This window comes from Schistocerca americana, chromosome 4 (genome assembly GCF_021461395.2).
Source record: "Schistocerca americana isolate TAMUIC-IGC-003095 chromosome 4, iqSchAmer2.1, whole genome shotgun sequence".
In the NCBI taxonomy this organism is placed as follows: domain Eukaryota; kingdom Metazoa; phylum Arthropoda; class Insecta; order Orthoptera; family Acrididae; genus Schistocerca; species Schistocerca americana.
Window position 1 is genome coordinate 226,060,358 of NC_060122.1, and position 16,403 is coordinate 226,076,760.

Below are 16,403 nucleotides of genomic sequence, written 5' to 3' on the forward strand. Positions count from 1 at the left end.
GAGAGGGAGGGGGAGGAGAAGATGGACATAGAGACAGTGTGGAGGAGATGGACAGAAGGGGAGGGGGGGGGGGGGAGGTGGGCAGAGAGAGGTGAAGGAAGAGAGAGACTAATAGAAGATTGGCATAAATATACGAGGTGTGATCACAAAGTAATGATAATTTATGTTTTTCACACATGATCTTTGCTTATTCATCAACAACAACTTTGTCCCCTTCAAAGTAATCCAACCCAGATGCAATACACTTGTGCCAGCACTTTTTCTAATCTTGAAAGCACTTCTCGAACTTAATTTCCATTACAGTGGTCAGCTCCTTCAGTGATTCTGTTTTTATTTCATCAATGGTGGCAATACAACGTCCTTTCATGGTTCCCTTCAGCCTCGGGAATAGATAGAAGTTGCAGGGGACCACATCAGGCAAATATGGTGGCTGAGGCAACATAACGGTTTTGTTTTTGCCAAAAAATCATTGAGGTGCGAGTGGGAGCATTATCATGATGCAATTGCCACGAGTGGTTTTTTCCACAGTTCTGGTTGTTTTCTTCAGGTTGCTTCACACAAATGGCACATAACTTCCAGGTAGTGTTCCTTATTGACCTTACAACCACAAGGCAGAAAATCTTGATGTACTATCTCACTGTAATCGAAGAAAACAGAGAGAAGAACCTTCAGATGTGATCAAACTTGTCGAAATATTTTTTTTGTCTTGTTTCTTCATGCAGTTTCCATTGGGACGATTGGGTTTTGGTTTTGACGTCATACGTGTATGTCCCTGTTTCGTCACCTATTACAACTTTCTTTAGAAGTTCTGGATCGACGAAGATTTCATTCAGAAATCCCTGACCTAACAACATTGCTTGGCATGACCCAAAGAATATGCCACGCAGTCAACATTTCGAATTTGGTGCTGTGCTTTAATCCATTTTTCAAGCAAAATTTAATGCAAATCCATTGTTTCCAAAAGTACGATTGGCCAAGCACTCAAAAACATGTATAATCTTTTCGACTGCCAACAATAAACTAAATATTCAAAACATCTGAAAATGAAGAAATATGTCGGGAACACGTGTACCAACCAAATAAAAAAAAGTTTTTGAGAATTGGATGTATAAGGTCCACAAAATTAAAAATTTCTCATTACTTTTTGGTCACACCTCCTATACCTGGGCAATGCTGGGTAATCTGCTAGTATCAGAAAAATTTGTGTATGTAGGTATGTATGTACATTTTACATCTCCACCTAAATGGCTGGACTGATTTCAACCAATTTTGGTACATACATCACTTACTGTATGGAAAGAATCACTGGGTGTAAGAACCACATACCTATCAAAGGGGCAGGGGTGGAGGTGAAAAAGAAGCGTGGCTCATGATGTTTCATCCAATATTTGAGTGTCAGAGTACTTAGACACGCCCAAGAAACATTACACATAATTTCAAACCATTATGAAATTTTTCTCGCTGAAAGGAAAATAAGTTAATCATGTACTATATTTTCACTGTCCATGCAGTACAACTAACACATCAGGCATAGCATTTTAATTTATTATTCCTTACTAATAACTGTATTCACAACACATTTTGCAGACACTATTCACGTATATCACTGAATGTATCAGCAAAATCCGTATGACACACAGTTTGGGAGATATGATGTCATAAATACTAAGATGTGTGAAAAACTGCCACATCACGCATGGTGCTTTAATTTACTATGTCTTTGCTGCTAACTTTATTTGCAACACATTTCCCAAACAGTAACCAAATATACTAGTGGATGTCCCTCCAAAATTAAAGTATTGCATGATACACTCTTCAAGAGATATTATGTCATAAAAATAGAGATATGTGAAAACAAAATTACAAGGGTGAAAATCACTTGAGATACAGATGAAATGTGTACAAAAATGTGTGAAATATGTTAATATATGGGGAATATCTTGCATGCATGTGAAATGTAAATGACATTTGTGCACCCTGGCAAAGTCAGATGTAAAAAGCTCCTTGTAAACCTCTGGATTGATTTCAACCAAACTTGTTACACATATTACTCACTATCTGAAAAGAAATACTGTGGAAGTAAGAACTATCAGCCTGCTATTGAAGTGAGGGTGATAACTCTATGACAGTGAAAAAAGGTGGGGAGGAGGAGGTTGACAGAGAGAGGGAGGAGGAGGTTGACAGAGAAATGAAGAGGATGAGATGGGCAGAGAGAGATTGTCAGATAGAGGAGTAGGATGAGATGGACGGAAAGGGGGGGAGTGTAGGAAACAAGATTCCAGAGGGTGATATGAACTTAATACATTTTTGCAATTAAATAAGAACTATTCATACCATATTAAGATTCCTTCTCAGTGAGTCAAGAGCTTCAACGAGGTGCTTTTGGCGAGGATGTTGCGAGAAAATTGAAAATTCTGTGGCATATGTTGTGGGTATCCAGTGAACAGCAGCACCCACACGACTTTGTAAATTACTACAAGCCACTAAAGCCTTCTGCTGAAGTATATCCTCCCAACCTGAACCCTGCAAGAATAAAACCACACATCACTGCAAAGAAAATGTCCCTGCAGAAGCATTGACAATAGCTACACAATAATTTTATTCTCTGATGAAATTTGCAGCCAGTGATCCATTTGAAAACGAGAATTATGGCACACTGAAAATAATAAATAAATTAAAAAAAACTTTAGAAAAAGACAATCATTATCACTTAAAGAAATTCATGTTGCCACATAAAGTTTTAGATAACAGTGGAGGAAAGAGTCTTTTATAATTTACTGAGGGAAATTAATGAGCTGTATATCTGTAAGTGGCCAAAATTTAGCCATACATGAATTCCAACAAAATTGGGTGTGGTTGTTACTGTAGTGATGATTTGCTCTAAATCTCAACATTTGAATAGGAGTTATGCAAAAAGAGTTTGTTCTCTAAGAATCTTCAAATTGTAGGCAAGTTACAGTTGGCATTTTATTCTAGTATTTGAGAGCAGACGCTGACTATCCTTCAGGTGGACGAATGGATATTCGATCAAGTTTATAACATTCTGAATTGCTTTAAACGGTGCACGAAAGTTAAGTATGACACAGGAAAACATTGACTGAAATAAAAACAATGGAATGAGTAAATCAATCACTGTGTGGTGAAAGCATTAAGTAACAGACAGGCACAGAAACAAGAAATAGTAGCTCAATCTATATTTTTCTTCAGAGCACATGCAAAACACATCTATACGTACAATTATTAGTTACATTTATGTGCCAGATCGTAGTTAGGTGCCAACTGCATGACACCGCGACAATACAGTAACTGGTTACCATTACTCATTTCTCAATTTACATCAAACATAAATATGGATCTGTCACACACAACTTGTAATACAGAGGTAACCAAACAAAACAGTATAGGTTATAAATATAACAGCAAAACAGTAACTTAGAAACAAGAGAATATATTTCACTGATAACTGCCATTTCTAACACATGACTAATAATTACCAGTAATAAATACCTTAAGACCATTCCAGAAAGAAATGCCCACAATATCCATGTCTGCATCAGCTAGGTAGACTGTCTGGTAATTTCCAGAGAGAGGAGCGACATGTACAACAACTCCAACACAGTCCATTTCCCCAAAGGGCGCATGAAGGTTGCCACTTGACACCTGAGACAATGGTGTTGCATATCTGGCTGGGAAATCTTCTGGAAGGTGACTAGGTTGAGGCTGATAACGAGACTGGCGGCACGCAGAAAGTTGCAAGTCTCCATTCCTGCAACAGCAAGACTTGCTACATTTGATTGGTAAACTGACTCATATATATATATATATATATATATATATATATATATATATATATATATATATATATATATTTCTCAATTTACATCAAACATAAATATGGATCTGTCACACACAACTTGTAATACAGAGGTAACCAAACAAAACAGTATAGGTTATAAATATAACAGCAAAACAGTAACTTAGAAACAAGAGAATATATTTCACTGATAACTGCCATTTCTAACACATGACTAATAATTACAAGTAATAAATACCTTAAGACCATTCCAGAAAGAAATGCCAACAATATCCATGTCTGCATCAGCTAGGTAGACTGTCTGGTAATATATATATATATATATATGTGTGTGTGTGTGTGTGTGTGTATACCCGTCCTTTTGAATTTTGTGTGTTTGTTTGTGTTTGTCTGTGTGTCTATCGACCTGCCAGCACTTTCGTTCGGTAAGTCACATCATCTGTGTTTTTAGATATATTTTTCCCACGTGGAATGTTTCCCTCTATTATATATATATATATATATATATATATATATATATATATATATATATATCAACCTGCCAGCGCTTTTGTTCGGTAAGTCACCTCATCTTTGTTTTATATATATATATATATATATATATATATATATATATATATATATATATATATATATATATATTGTTTTGTTTTTTTACGATGGCAAGTTTAATTGAAAAACATGCAGCTGTGAAATTTTGTTTTCTACTCAATAAAAATACTGTTGAAACTATTTTAATGTTGGAAACAGCTTTCCAAGATGACGTTATAGGAAAAAACTCAAGTGTTGGCTGAATTTAAAAATGGCGACATGTCGATTGATCACAGACCTCTTTCTGGATGTCCATCAATTGCCTGAATCGACAAGAAGATTGGAAAAACTGGTCTCCTCAGGTCATATCATCAATCAAACCTTTTATTTGGAAGTTTTAAGAAGACTGTGCAACAGTGTTTGTAAAAAAAGACCCCATTTGTGGCAGACAAAGACTGACTCTTCCACCAAGACAATGGATCTGCACACACAGCCATCTCTGTTAGACAGTTTCTGGATAAAAATGGCATGGTTCCCTTGGCCCATGCACCTTACTTGCCTGACCTGGCTCCATGTGACTTTTTCTTATTTCCAAAGAATGCTGATTTGACACCGCTGAAGAAGTCAAGGAAAAAACAAGGGAGGAGCTGTCAGTCATTTCTGAAGATGACTACAAAAAATATTTCAAACAGTGGAAGCACTGGTGCAACAAACATATGGAACATGCATTATTTGATTTATTCAATAATACTATATACATTTTATAAAATTTGAGGGTCACTTCATTTCTATTAAAGCTGTTATCAGTTCTTTGGATTTTGATGAACCTTGTACTGATGCCTCGTTTAGGCAAACTGATCAGTTCACTGAAGCAAGTGAATGTTCTGCTACTCTTCATTTATCATTCTTACAAAATACAAATTATTCTTGCTTTTATTTAGATGCTCAGTAAACATTTCTGTATATGCATGCAAAGTAAATACCATGCAAGCGATTGAAGAGGAAGGCAAAATTCAATACCCTACATTTTCAAGAACATTATACAGAAACCTGGGAACTTATAACCCAAGTGAATTCCTAGCTTAAGAAATAAAGTTTCAAACTCTGAAGATGGCAATTCCACCTCTGCTGTGTATCTGACCCTTCCATTCACCTCTTTTCAGTACAACCAATTTCACCTTAATTTACTTTTCACTGCCCTTTTTTTTCTCCTTATATCTAAAATTCATCATTTTTTATCACTGTTTTTGTGTACCAATTGTTTGTGAATAATGCGATTCATTTCCAATCTCGGCTTTCACTTCGACCAGTGAACTGCATTATAAATATTTATTCTGAAATTTAAATATCAGATAATGTAGTTTTGGGAGGGGTTATAGTGGAGGTGGTATAGAAAGAGGGCATGAAGAACCTCTCTGTGTGCCTTTCTCTCTCTCTCAATGAAGAGCCTCCTTAACGAGCCCTAAAATAACGACTGAATGTCTGTTTTCTTCTTTTTCATTTTTTGTGCATATTTCAGCAATACTTTGCCTAATATGAAGCCATATGACCCTAGATCACTTAAATATGCTAGTACATAAATTGCACTTAGAATTACTACTTCTTACCCACCCATTTCAAGTACCTTTCTTCCAAGATGTCATAGACGAAGCTCTACAAGACAATTACAGCAAGATTAAAGCAACACATTTGAAGAAACTATGTTAACTCAGACCATCAAATGATAGCCTTATCCACGGCACAAAGAACCATAGCACTCACAAATTTTTCACAAGAGTAGTCAATTCCACAAACATTCACTTCAATAACAATGCACTTTCTAGATTACACAAAGGCTTAACCATAACTTAATACCAGAACTTAATCAGCATAACATTAAAGATATCATCTGCTCACTTAAAATGGAAGCTGATACACCCAAACTAACTAAAAATGAACAAACAGTAATACGTCACAAAACTAATAAATTAATAGAAAAATACCTAAACAAAAATCCAATAAAAGAAGCTGAAGAAGGGTACCAGTTACACATACGCATCAACATGAAACTCAATGAGGGCAATGCACTGGCAGTGAAATCTGATAAAGACTCTACAGTAGTTATCACGGACAGATGTGAATATGTAAATAAAGCGCTCGAGTTCTTTCACAATAATCATATGCGAGAAATCTCACATGACACCACATAGAAGTTCAACAGTAAAATAAAGATGCAGTTTGATAAAACATGTTTCTTATTCACAGGCGCTGACTTCATGGGGCCTGACCGCCTCAAAAATTTGTATGTGGGGGGGATCTCCGCCCCCCCAATAATTTAAGAAAATTTTTAGTTATATTATGCTTTGTAAAATCACAAAATTATGTTGAAATTTTTTATTTTCCCTGTTTGACGGTAGTTACCTTTTAAAATACATTCAGTAATGAGTTAAAACAAATAATTATTACGGTATTAAGCAGGTTAACTGAAAACGAGTGGTGTGAATTATGATAGTGTTACGGTGCTGCGAGCACACTTAGAATTTGTCCCGGTGCACGAACTTTCGGGTAAAATCTGACGCTGGCAGGCCAGTGCTGCGGCCATGGCGACATCAAAAGGACTGAAGCAGAACTGCCTGGAACCCTCTGCCTCGCGTCGCCTTGATGCTTTGAGACATTACGATGCCGCAGCTATATAAACCCCACTCTTCTGTCTCAGTCATTCAGTGTGGATAGTTTCATTCAGTGCATGCTACAGACATGTTTAGTGTTCCGACTTTAGTGGACTACTTTATATGATTATATTTTATTCGTTTACTTTAGTCTCTTAGTGTATTGTGAATTAAGTTTGCAATGGATAAATTTGTTACAAAAAAGGCGCACTTGGAAGTTGATGATACTGCACGTCAATCTCCAACAGTTATTGTGTCGTCAACTGCTTCGTCGTCTTCAGGTGAGAACCGTTCACAGCTGAAACCTGGACAATCCGGTAAGGGAAGATCATTTCAGAAGTCTTGGTTGATCAAATATACATGGCTAGAATATGAAGCATCTACCAAAAAAGTTGTTTGCAAAACTTGTAAATAGACAGATGCTAAAAATCCATTAAAATTTTCTTCAAAAAAATAAGATGCATTTACTTCCGTAGGGTTTCCTAACTGGAAAAAGGCTTTGGAAAAATTGCGTCTTCATGAAAGTACGTTTATGCATAAAGGTGTTCTGAAACTAAATTCTATCACTAACTGAAGTGTGGCCTCCCAATTGAATGAACAGTTAGATAGTGATATGAAGAAGGCCATTTCGCTCTTGAGACAATTTTTACTACTGTGCAATTTCTACGCCAACAAGGACTAACAATTAGAGGGCACAAAGACGTAAACTCAAATTTTTTCAGTTGTTGGAACTCCGAAAGAATGACACACCTGAGTTTAAAGATTGGTTAGGGCGTTCGGAGTATAAGTGGATGTCTGACGATATTCAAAACGAGATAATTGATCTACTAGTAAAGTCTGTGTTGAGAAAGGTATTGGCTTCAATCAAGAAGACTGAACATTTTTCTATTATGGTTGACAAAACAAGTGATTCTTCGATTCATGAACAAGTGTCATTTTGTATTCGTACCGTCGATGATTCCTTAATCATCAACGAAGTCTTTATTGGCTTATATGAGACCCCCAACACTGAATCACAACCTCTGTTTAGTATTTTAAAAGATGTTTTTGCTCGTCTTGATTTGTCAATGGATAACTTAAGAGGACAGGTTATAATGGTGCCTCAAATATGTGAGGTCAGTTCAAAGGACTAAAAAATTTTTGGATATACGACCAAAAGCACATTATGTGCACTGTACTGCACACAGTTCAGACTTCGCAGATGTAGACAGTCTTGACCATCTTATGTCTATGAAGGATATTATGGCTTTAGCCAAGGACTTAATAAACCCCATAAGGGAATCCAACAAAAGGATGAGACTTTTCAGAAGCATATGCTGTGAGAGTGCTAACGACCAAGCTAGTCTACGACCCCTTTCCCCGACTCAATGGACTATGCGAGCTTCTGGTATCTTCAGAATATTGAAAAACTTTGAAGAACTTCTGGAGTTTTTTTTAAACATTTTCTGCAGAGGACAAAACAGAGGAAGGTTACAAACGTGCAGGCTACCTTGAGTCAACGTTACAATTCAAGACTTATTTCCTTTTACGTCTTTATGACCATGCAATGAACCCAGTAGAGGATGTCAATGAAAAAATTCAACGCCCTCATCTAAGTGTTGCTGATCTGGAAAAAAAAAAATATGAGGGCTTGATTTGTTTATTGAATGGAAGGCATGATAGTTTTGAACACTTTTGGGAATTGTGTTAAAAAGAAAAATCTTCACAAGCTGTTGATCCTTCACTTCCTCGGAATCGAAGTATACCAAAGAAGTACGAAAACAACGAAGCCAGCTCACCGCACACTTTCAAAACCCGAAAGGAATACTACAAAGCTATTTACATTGAAGTTTGTCAAATGGTGCAATCTTGCCTTACTGAGTGGTTTGCTTCAATTCGGACTCACACAGGTCATTGCAGTTGAACAAGAGTGCTTGCTTTTAGTAAACAGAGGTGAAACAAATTTGGAAAAATTAATGAGTTTTTCAAAAATGACCTAGACATTGAGAGACTGAACTTACACTTGAATATGTTAGCTGACATCACTAATAAAAAAACAACTGGTCTTAAAAAACATGTGTGATGTAAGAAAGTACATTACACAAGAGGCTGGAGATGGAGAAATGTTGTGTGAAGTAGTGAAGTGCAATAAGCTTCTCCAAGTAGTTATCAATCACGACAGCAACAGCAGAATGGTCATTTAGCACCCTTAGACGTCTGAAGTCATATCTCCGATCAACAATGGGACAGAAGCAATTGAACAACTTGGCTGTTCTTCATGCCCACCAAGACATTTTGGATGAATTGGATATCCGACCAGTCATCAACGACTTCATATTCAGTAATCCAGTCAGGTGGTCGACATTTGCACCTTTTTAAAGACACTCTAGCCCTAACAACGACATTTAGAGCAATATTAAAAATCTTTATGAAATAGAGAATTAAATACATAATAATGTTAAATTTTCAGTTTCAAAATATTAGTACTAGAATAGTAATATATTACTATAGTACTGTATTAGTTATTTTCAAATACTTGAATATTTTTAGGGTGTAACACCCAATTGAAACCCACCATTTACATACTTTTTGACTGAAGGTATTAGGCATACTGTATTAACTTTATTAACTGTATTAAAGCATTAACTTTGAGATATTGTTTTTATTTAATGAACCCTGAGCCTTATTCAAAGTAAGCTTAAATTAGCTAAATCTCTTATTAATCAAAGTGCTATTACTGAGCGACAGCAATATTTTATGTTTTATTCTTGTAAAGATAGTTTAAGATTTATTTAAATATAATTTCAGTCTTTCAGGGCTATACATTCACTGCTATGTAATAGTCTATAAGAATGATTATTACTGTACATTAAATTAGCTTTTTAAGAAAATGCTGTGCGTGTTTATGTTTTGTTTCTTTTTTTAAAGCCAAAGAATGTGTCAGGCTTGTTGAGTTTTGTGGAGTGTCATATTATCGAGAGTCCACTTTTCGGGGTACTAATGTTGATCATTTGACTAAAAAAAAAACTTTAAAACTAACTATTTTTCATTTAAAATTTAGAAAATTTTCTGGGACAAGACCCCAGTATGAGGCCCCCCCCCCCCCCCCCCAATATCTTTTATAAGTCGGCACCTCTGTTCTTATTAACAAAGGAGGAAACCTAGAGACTAACAATCATGAACCAAATGGGTCCAAAGCTACAGGCCCAACCAAAGATCCATAAAGATAATCTTCCTGTCAGACCTATTGTTAATGCTATGAGTCAGCTATGCTACAAAGTTACGAAAAAGCTGCATTCAATTTTGCAAAGCCAATAAAGATTTCAAAACTATTTTTCAGTGAAAAGTAGCTACCAAGCAATTCAAGGTTTCAAATATCTTCAGATTCCATTCAATGAGAAGCTCATTTCCCCTGACATTGTAAACTTATACAGCAGTATACCCATCAAAGAATCCATAGATAAAATCAAGCAAAATTTATTAAAATATCAAACTATGTTCACAGGGGAAGTAGTCGAACTAAAGAATTGCTCGAGCTTGTCTTCTTACACAATTATTTTACATTCAATGGCAAATGTACAAATTTGATGTGAGCCTAGCAATGGGAAATCCTCTCAGTGAGATCACTGCAGACATCTTCATTAATCACGTCAAAAATAAACTTCAGAAGAACAAGGACACAATTACCCAGAAAACTACGCACTGCTGCAGATATGTGGATGACACATTCATTGTATATAATTGAACTAATGAAGAAACAGAAACTCTGTAAAACAGGTTCAATAACTTATGCAATAACATCCATTTCACCACACAACACCAGAAATATAACAAAATAATTTTTTTAGACATGACCATAACCAACACAAAACAGACCCTGAACATCGAAGTTCACAGAAAAACCAACAAACATAGACACTGTCATTAATAAATCTTCCACACACCCAAACTCGCATAAACAAGCTGCATTCAGATCGTTCTTAAACAGAGCACAGGAATTCCTACTTAATTCTGCTGATTATGAGACAGAAATAAAAACTAACAAAAACATTGCACCCAGCAATGGCTATCATGAATGTGAAATAGGTGCATAACTAAAAACAAAAGCAAGCAAACTAACATGGCTTCCCCGCACAGTATCCAAATATCTAAGTATATAACTATGCTATATTTAATAATATTATGAAAGTAAAATTAAAAATCCACCCTGGATTTCCTGTTGTTTGATGATGCCATATTTAGGAGTCATCTCAGACAAAACAGCCAAGATGTTGAAAAACACAGACATCAGGATCACTTTTGCCACCGACGACAGTTTAAGAGAGAAACTGGTTCATGCCATCGTACAATCTACAGACAAACTGAACAAACCAGGAATTTATAAAATTACAACTAGTCATTGCAGCAAATACTGTATTGGCCAATCAGGAAGAAACTTTAAAACCCACTTTAAAGAACACATTGACTGTTTCATACTGGATAAAGCTAATAAGTCAGCTATATCAAAACATATAAACAAAGCTGTACACAGTGTTGCAATAGATACCGACCTAAAAGTACTACATACTTTGGAAAAGAGCTGCAGAATGGACATCTTGGAAGAAATGGAAATACTTATCTCAGCTCAGTACAGCCGACAGATAACACAAAACAGAACAGAAAATTTACATTCCTAGCTTTGGGAACTTTGTTCCTTCATCAGGGAGGGGAGAGAGGAAAAAAGGGAAGAAGGGAAAGTGGCTTCAGTTACTCACAATCCAGGTTATGAAGCAACAGGGAAAGGTAAACAGGGAGGGTAGCAAGGATGGAGGCATCCTTGCTACCCTCCCTGTTTACCTTTCCCTGTTGCTTTATCTTTCCATGTGATCTCTGATTTCCCCTATTTTATTATGATGATAGTTTCTTCCTATGTAGGTCAGCATCAACAAAATATTTTCACATTTGGAGGAGAAAGTTGGTGATCGAAATTTCGTGAGAATATCCTGCCACAATGAGAAATGCCTTTGGTTTAATGATGTCCACCCCGAATCCTGTATCATGTCTGTGACACGCTCTCACCTATTTCGCGATAATACAAAACATGCTGCCCTTCTCTGAACTTTCTTGATGTACTCAGTTAACCCTATTGGGCAAGGATCCCACACCATGCAGCAGTACTTAAAAAGAGGACAGACAAGTGTAGTGTAGGCAGTCTCTTCAGTAGATATGTTGCATCTTCTAAGTGTTCTGCCAGTAATTTTCAGTCTTCGGTTTGCCTTCCCCACTACATTTTCTATGTATTATTTCCAATTTAAGTTGTTTGTAATTGTAATTCCGGGATATTTAATTGAATTTATGGCCTTTAGATTTGACTGATTTAGAGCGTAGTTGAAATTTAACGGATTCCTTTTAGTGCTCATGTGGGTCATCCCACACTTTTCATTATTTATGGTAAACTGCCAATTTTCGCAGCATACAGATATCCTTTCTAAGTCATTTTACATTTGTTTTGATCTTCTGATGCCTTTACAATGCGGTAAATGTCAGCGTCATCTGCAGACAACCTCAGGCTGCTGTTCAGATTGTCTCCTAAATCATTTAAATAGATAAAGAACAGAAGAGGGTCTATAACACTACCTTGGGGAATGCCAGAAATCACTTCTGTTTTACTCGATGAGTTCCTGTCAATTACTGCAAACAATGAAGTCTCTGACAGGAAATCATGAATCCAGTTGCATAACTGAGACGATACTCCATAAGCATGCAATTTGATTATAAATCTAGAAATACGGAATCAATTTGAAATCCCTTGCCGAAAGCATTCAACACTTTGTGTGAGTAAAGAGCTAGTTATGTTTGAAAAGAACAATGTTCTCTAAATCCATGTTAACTTTGTGTCAATAGACCGTTCTCTTTGTGTTAATTCATAATATTTGAACACAATATATGTTCCAAAATGGTACTGCATTATCAACGTTAATAATATGTGCCTATATGTGTTCCCTACTCTAGTGTCACTGTTAGAGTGATATTACTAGCGGAGATAAAAGCCTGCCTTTTTCATCATCTGCAATGCAAAAATTTCACTTCAAAAAGTGCTTCAGCGATGATTTTAATAAATGTATTTGGAATAAAAATCCATTCAAAAATGCTCCTGGTCCATCATGTCTAAATACAGTATAAAAGAGCAAGAACAAATTTATTGATGTCCCTTGTTATACTTCAATGAAGAGTACATTTAATGAAGAGTTTTTGTTGGAGTCGCGGATATATATTAGCAAGGAATTCCTGTCACTGAGCCAAACTGCAATGAAGAGCCTGAATCCCTTTGCAGCAACATACTTCTGCAACACTGGCTTTTCAGCTCTGATAACAACAAAGTTGAACTACCATTCACAGCTAAATTTAAGCAAAGAACTTGGAGTGGCTGTTTCTGCTATTACACCACATCCTGAGAAACTTGCTTCCCAAAGCAAGCTCATCCATCACACTGAACTTTGTGCTATAAATTTTTAATGCTCTTGGAATACTTGTTTACTGAATTGTAAATATTGTTCATCTCATGGTTTCTGAATATCTGAAAATGTGATTAAGGTAAACAATTTGTTCTACATTTTACTTACAATAATTCATGTAGTTTTGGTTTCTGTTGTGTAAAATCCTTCTAAACTGAATTTGGTAAAACAGAGAATATGGTAATGGGAATAAAATAGTAACACTGAGAAATGAACACTTGCAAATATCACCAAAAATGTTGAAACATTACATTTATTGTAGCAATATGTATACTACCAAATCTACTCTTACAATATCTTGATCAGCTATTGTTTCATGTCCAGAATTTCCTTTTAACAAAGGTATCCTTCTTAGAAAATTTTGGCTGCGGGTATTGGCAGCTGCTACGCTTCCCATGCACATGATTAACAACTTCACTGACAGTCATATACTGCTCATTAGAATTGTCACATACACTATTTTGTTGTGTGATAAATTTCCTGAGTTTTTCAATTATCATAATTTGAATTTCTCATTCCATCTGTACACACTTCATCACGGTAGAATGGTATCACAATATGGTGATTTTGGTAGTACAGCCACCAGCAAGAATGATCAACTATCGTCACCATAAAATTGAGAGAAAAATGAAACTGGATAATAGAGATACAGACCTATTTTATGGACTAAATGTCATTTCTAGCAGTTACCTTAATCCATTGGCAGTGATGCTAAATATCTTCAATGCACTTCCCTCCTGGAACAGTGTTAAGAGATCTTCTGAAGGGCGCCAAATGGAAAGAACTGCTGACCTAGCAGAAAAGTCTTTAGCATCCAGACAGCGAACCTGAGCACACAAAATGAGGGCTGTATATACACTGCATTTTCCAATTATATAAAATATAAATAGTGAAGATCATTACATCTAGCAACATTATATAATGAATACAATGTTCATTGCAGGATTAAACTGTGCAAGAGCTACAACATTTCCTTGAGATACCTGTCTGTTGTCTTCAAATAGAGAACAATGGTAGACAATTACCATCTAACAGTGTCCTCTTACAGATTGTGATTGGCACCTGTTCCAATGCTAAAATGAATCACACAGTGCTACAATGATGGCACTGGACAAAAATAGCAACAAATGAGTTAATATTTGGGAAAGTTGAAAGGGACAAAGCATTTGAGCTCATCAGTTCATTTGTCCTTTAATGATCAAAGCCTAAAGGTTACTAGGAGATGGAAAAGGACTGGTCATCAGGGCAAAACTCGAAGTGGGGTTCCTCACTGAAGACAAATCTACTCCAGTCAATGAGGTTCCAGATGTGTCAGGAGACATCCTGGACAGTAGTGGGATACTAACCTGACTGTCAACCACCAACAGCCTGACAACCAGGAGGTTTAGTCTGGGTGCCATTTCTTTTCATAGCAGGATGCCTTTGGTTGTCATCTGTGGCACCCTTACAGCGTAGCCATATATTGACAATATTCTATGTCCGATTTTATTGCCCTTCGTGGCAACCAATCCTGGGCTTACATTTCAGCAAAATAATGCCTGCCTGCACACTGCGAGAGGTTTTACTGCTTGTCTTCATGCTGGCCAAATCCTACCTTGGCCAGCAAGATCGCCAGATTTCTATCCAACTGAGAATGTTTGGAGCATTATTGGCAGGTGCTCCAACTGGCTCAGGATTTTGACACATCTAATGGACCAAGTGGACAGAATTTGGCATGATATCCCTCAGAAGGGAGCCCAACAACCTTATCAATCAATTCCAAGATGAATAACTGCTTGCATAAGTGCCAGGGGTAGACCAACGTGTTATTAACTTGCTCAATTTGTGAAGCTCATTAACTTGAATAAATCATCCAATTTATCTGAAATTGTAATCATTTGTTTGTCTGTACATGTACATCACATCTACTGATTTTCATCCCATTCGGAAATTCCTTCTTGGTGCTTTTTTGTGTGTTCTGAAATATGATAAATGTGGTCAGTCATGAGTTCTGCTCAATTATACTGAAAATATGCACATAAGCATGTTCAGAGAGCTGATCTCATAACTGTTCAACATGCACCTTTCTGAACTTTCTTAGAAGGTAATACATTTGTTGGTCACCAAATCATCAATCATCTACACACAAATGAAATACTTGGCAAACACATTTGAATTTCTCAATACTGATGCAAATGATGTTACTATTTACACACTTAGCATCAAGAGCACACTGTGCTCTTCTCAAAACATCTGAATTTGTGAATCTCATTGGTTCCAAGGTTGGTTCATTATCTGTTTCAGTACATAGATTTAGAATGTTATATTAACACTTTTAACAGTGTACAGACAGAAAAATCCTTTTATTTGTAGAGAGATCAGTAGCAGAATCTAACAAGGCTGAATGCAGGGGGCCTGATTTGAAATGGCCACTAGTAAAAAGTAAGTGAAACAGGAATCCTACTTTTTAGATGTAACTACAAATGACAATTTAAAACTGTAAATATACATGTTCTTGAAATTTTATTTTAGTTTCAATAGTTATCAAGAAAAAAGTACACTGTCCAGGCACGATAAAATACACTGTCCAGTCAGATTAATGTGCCCACCTGTCAAACGCCTGAATAACCACCTTTTACAGCACAGACCACTGCAAAATGTGCAGGAAGAGAGCCAATGAAGTTCTGAAAGGTACCAACAGAGATGAGGAGTCATGCCAATTCCAGTGCCGTGGCCAGCTGTGCTAGGTTTCCTGGTTGAAATGCATAGCATTATCAGCCCAATCAGGGAGGTCCCGCAGATTCTTGACTGGGTTCAAATTCTGGGGAGTTTGGTGGCCAGGGGATACAGTACTTACCCTGGTGTTCTTCAAACCACAGATATATACTGCAAGCTGTGACACAATGCATTATCATGCTGGTAGATGCCATCGTCCTGAGGAACAAAAAAAAAGCTACC

At 36.5% G+C, this 16,403-nt stretch overlaps 1 protein-coding gene across 1 annotated transcript in view; it reads right to left on the reverse strand.

The window, feature by feature from the left end:
• Window positions 1-16,403, reverse strand: part of LOC124613364 (breast cancer type 2 susceptibility protein-like) — a 167,236-nt gene that overhangs the window by 12,881 nt on the left and 137,952 nt on the right. The window contains exons 10-12 of the mRNA XM_047142063.1: window positions 14,157-14,293; window positions 3,508-3,766; window positions 2,335-2,523 (exon numbers count right to left, since the gene is read on the reverse strand). Coding sequence (XP_046998019.1) covers window positions 2,335-2,523; window positions 3,508-3,766; window positions 14,157-14,293 — 585 coding nt within the window. The remainder of the gene's footprint in view (window positions 1-2,334; window positions 2,524-3,507; window positions 3,767-14,156; window positions 14,294-16,403) is intronic.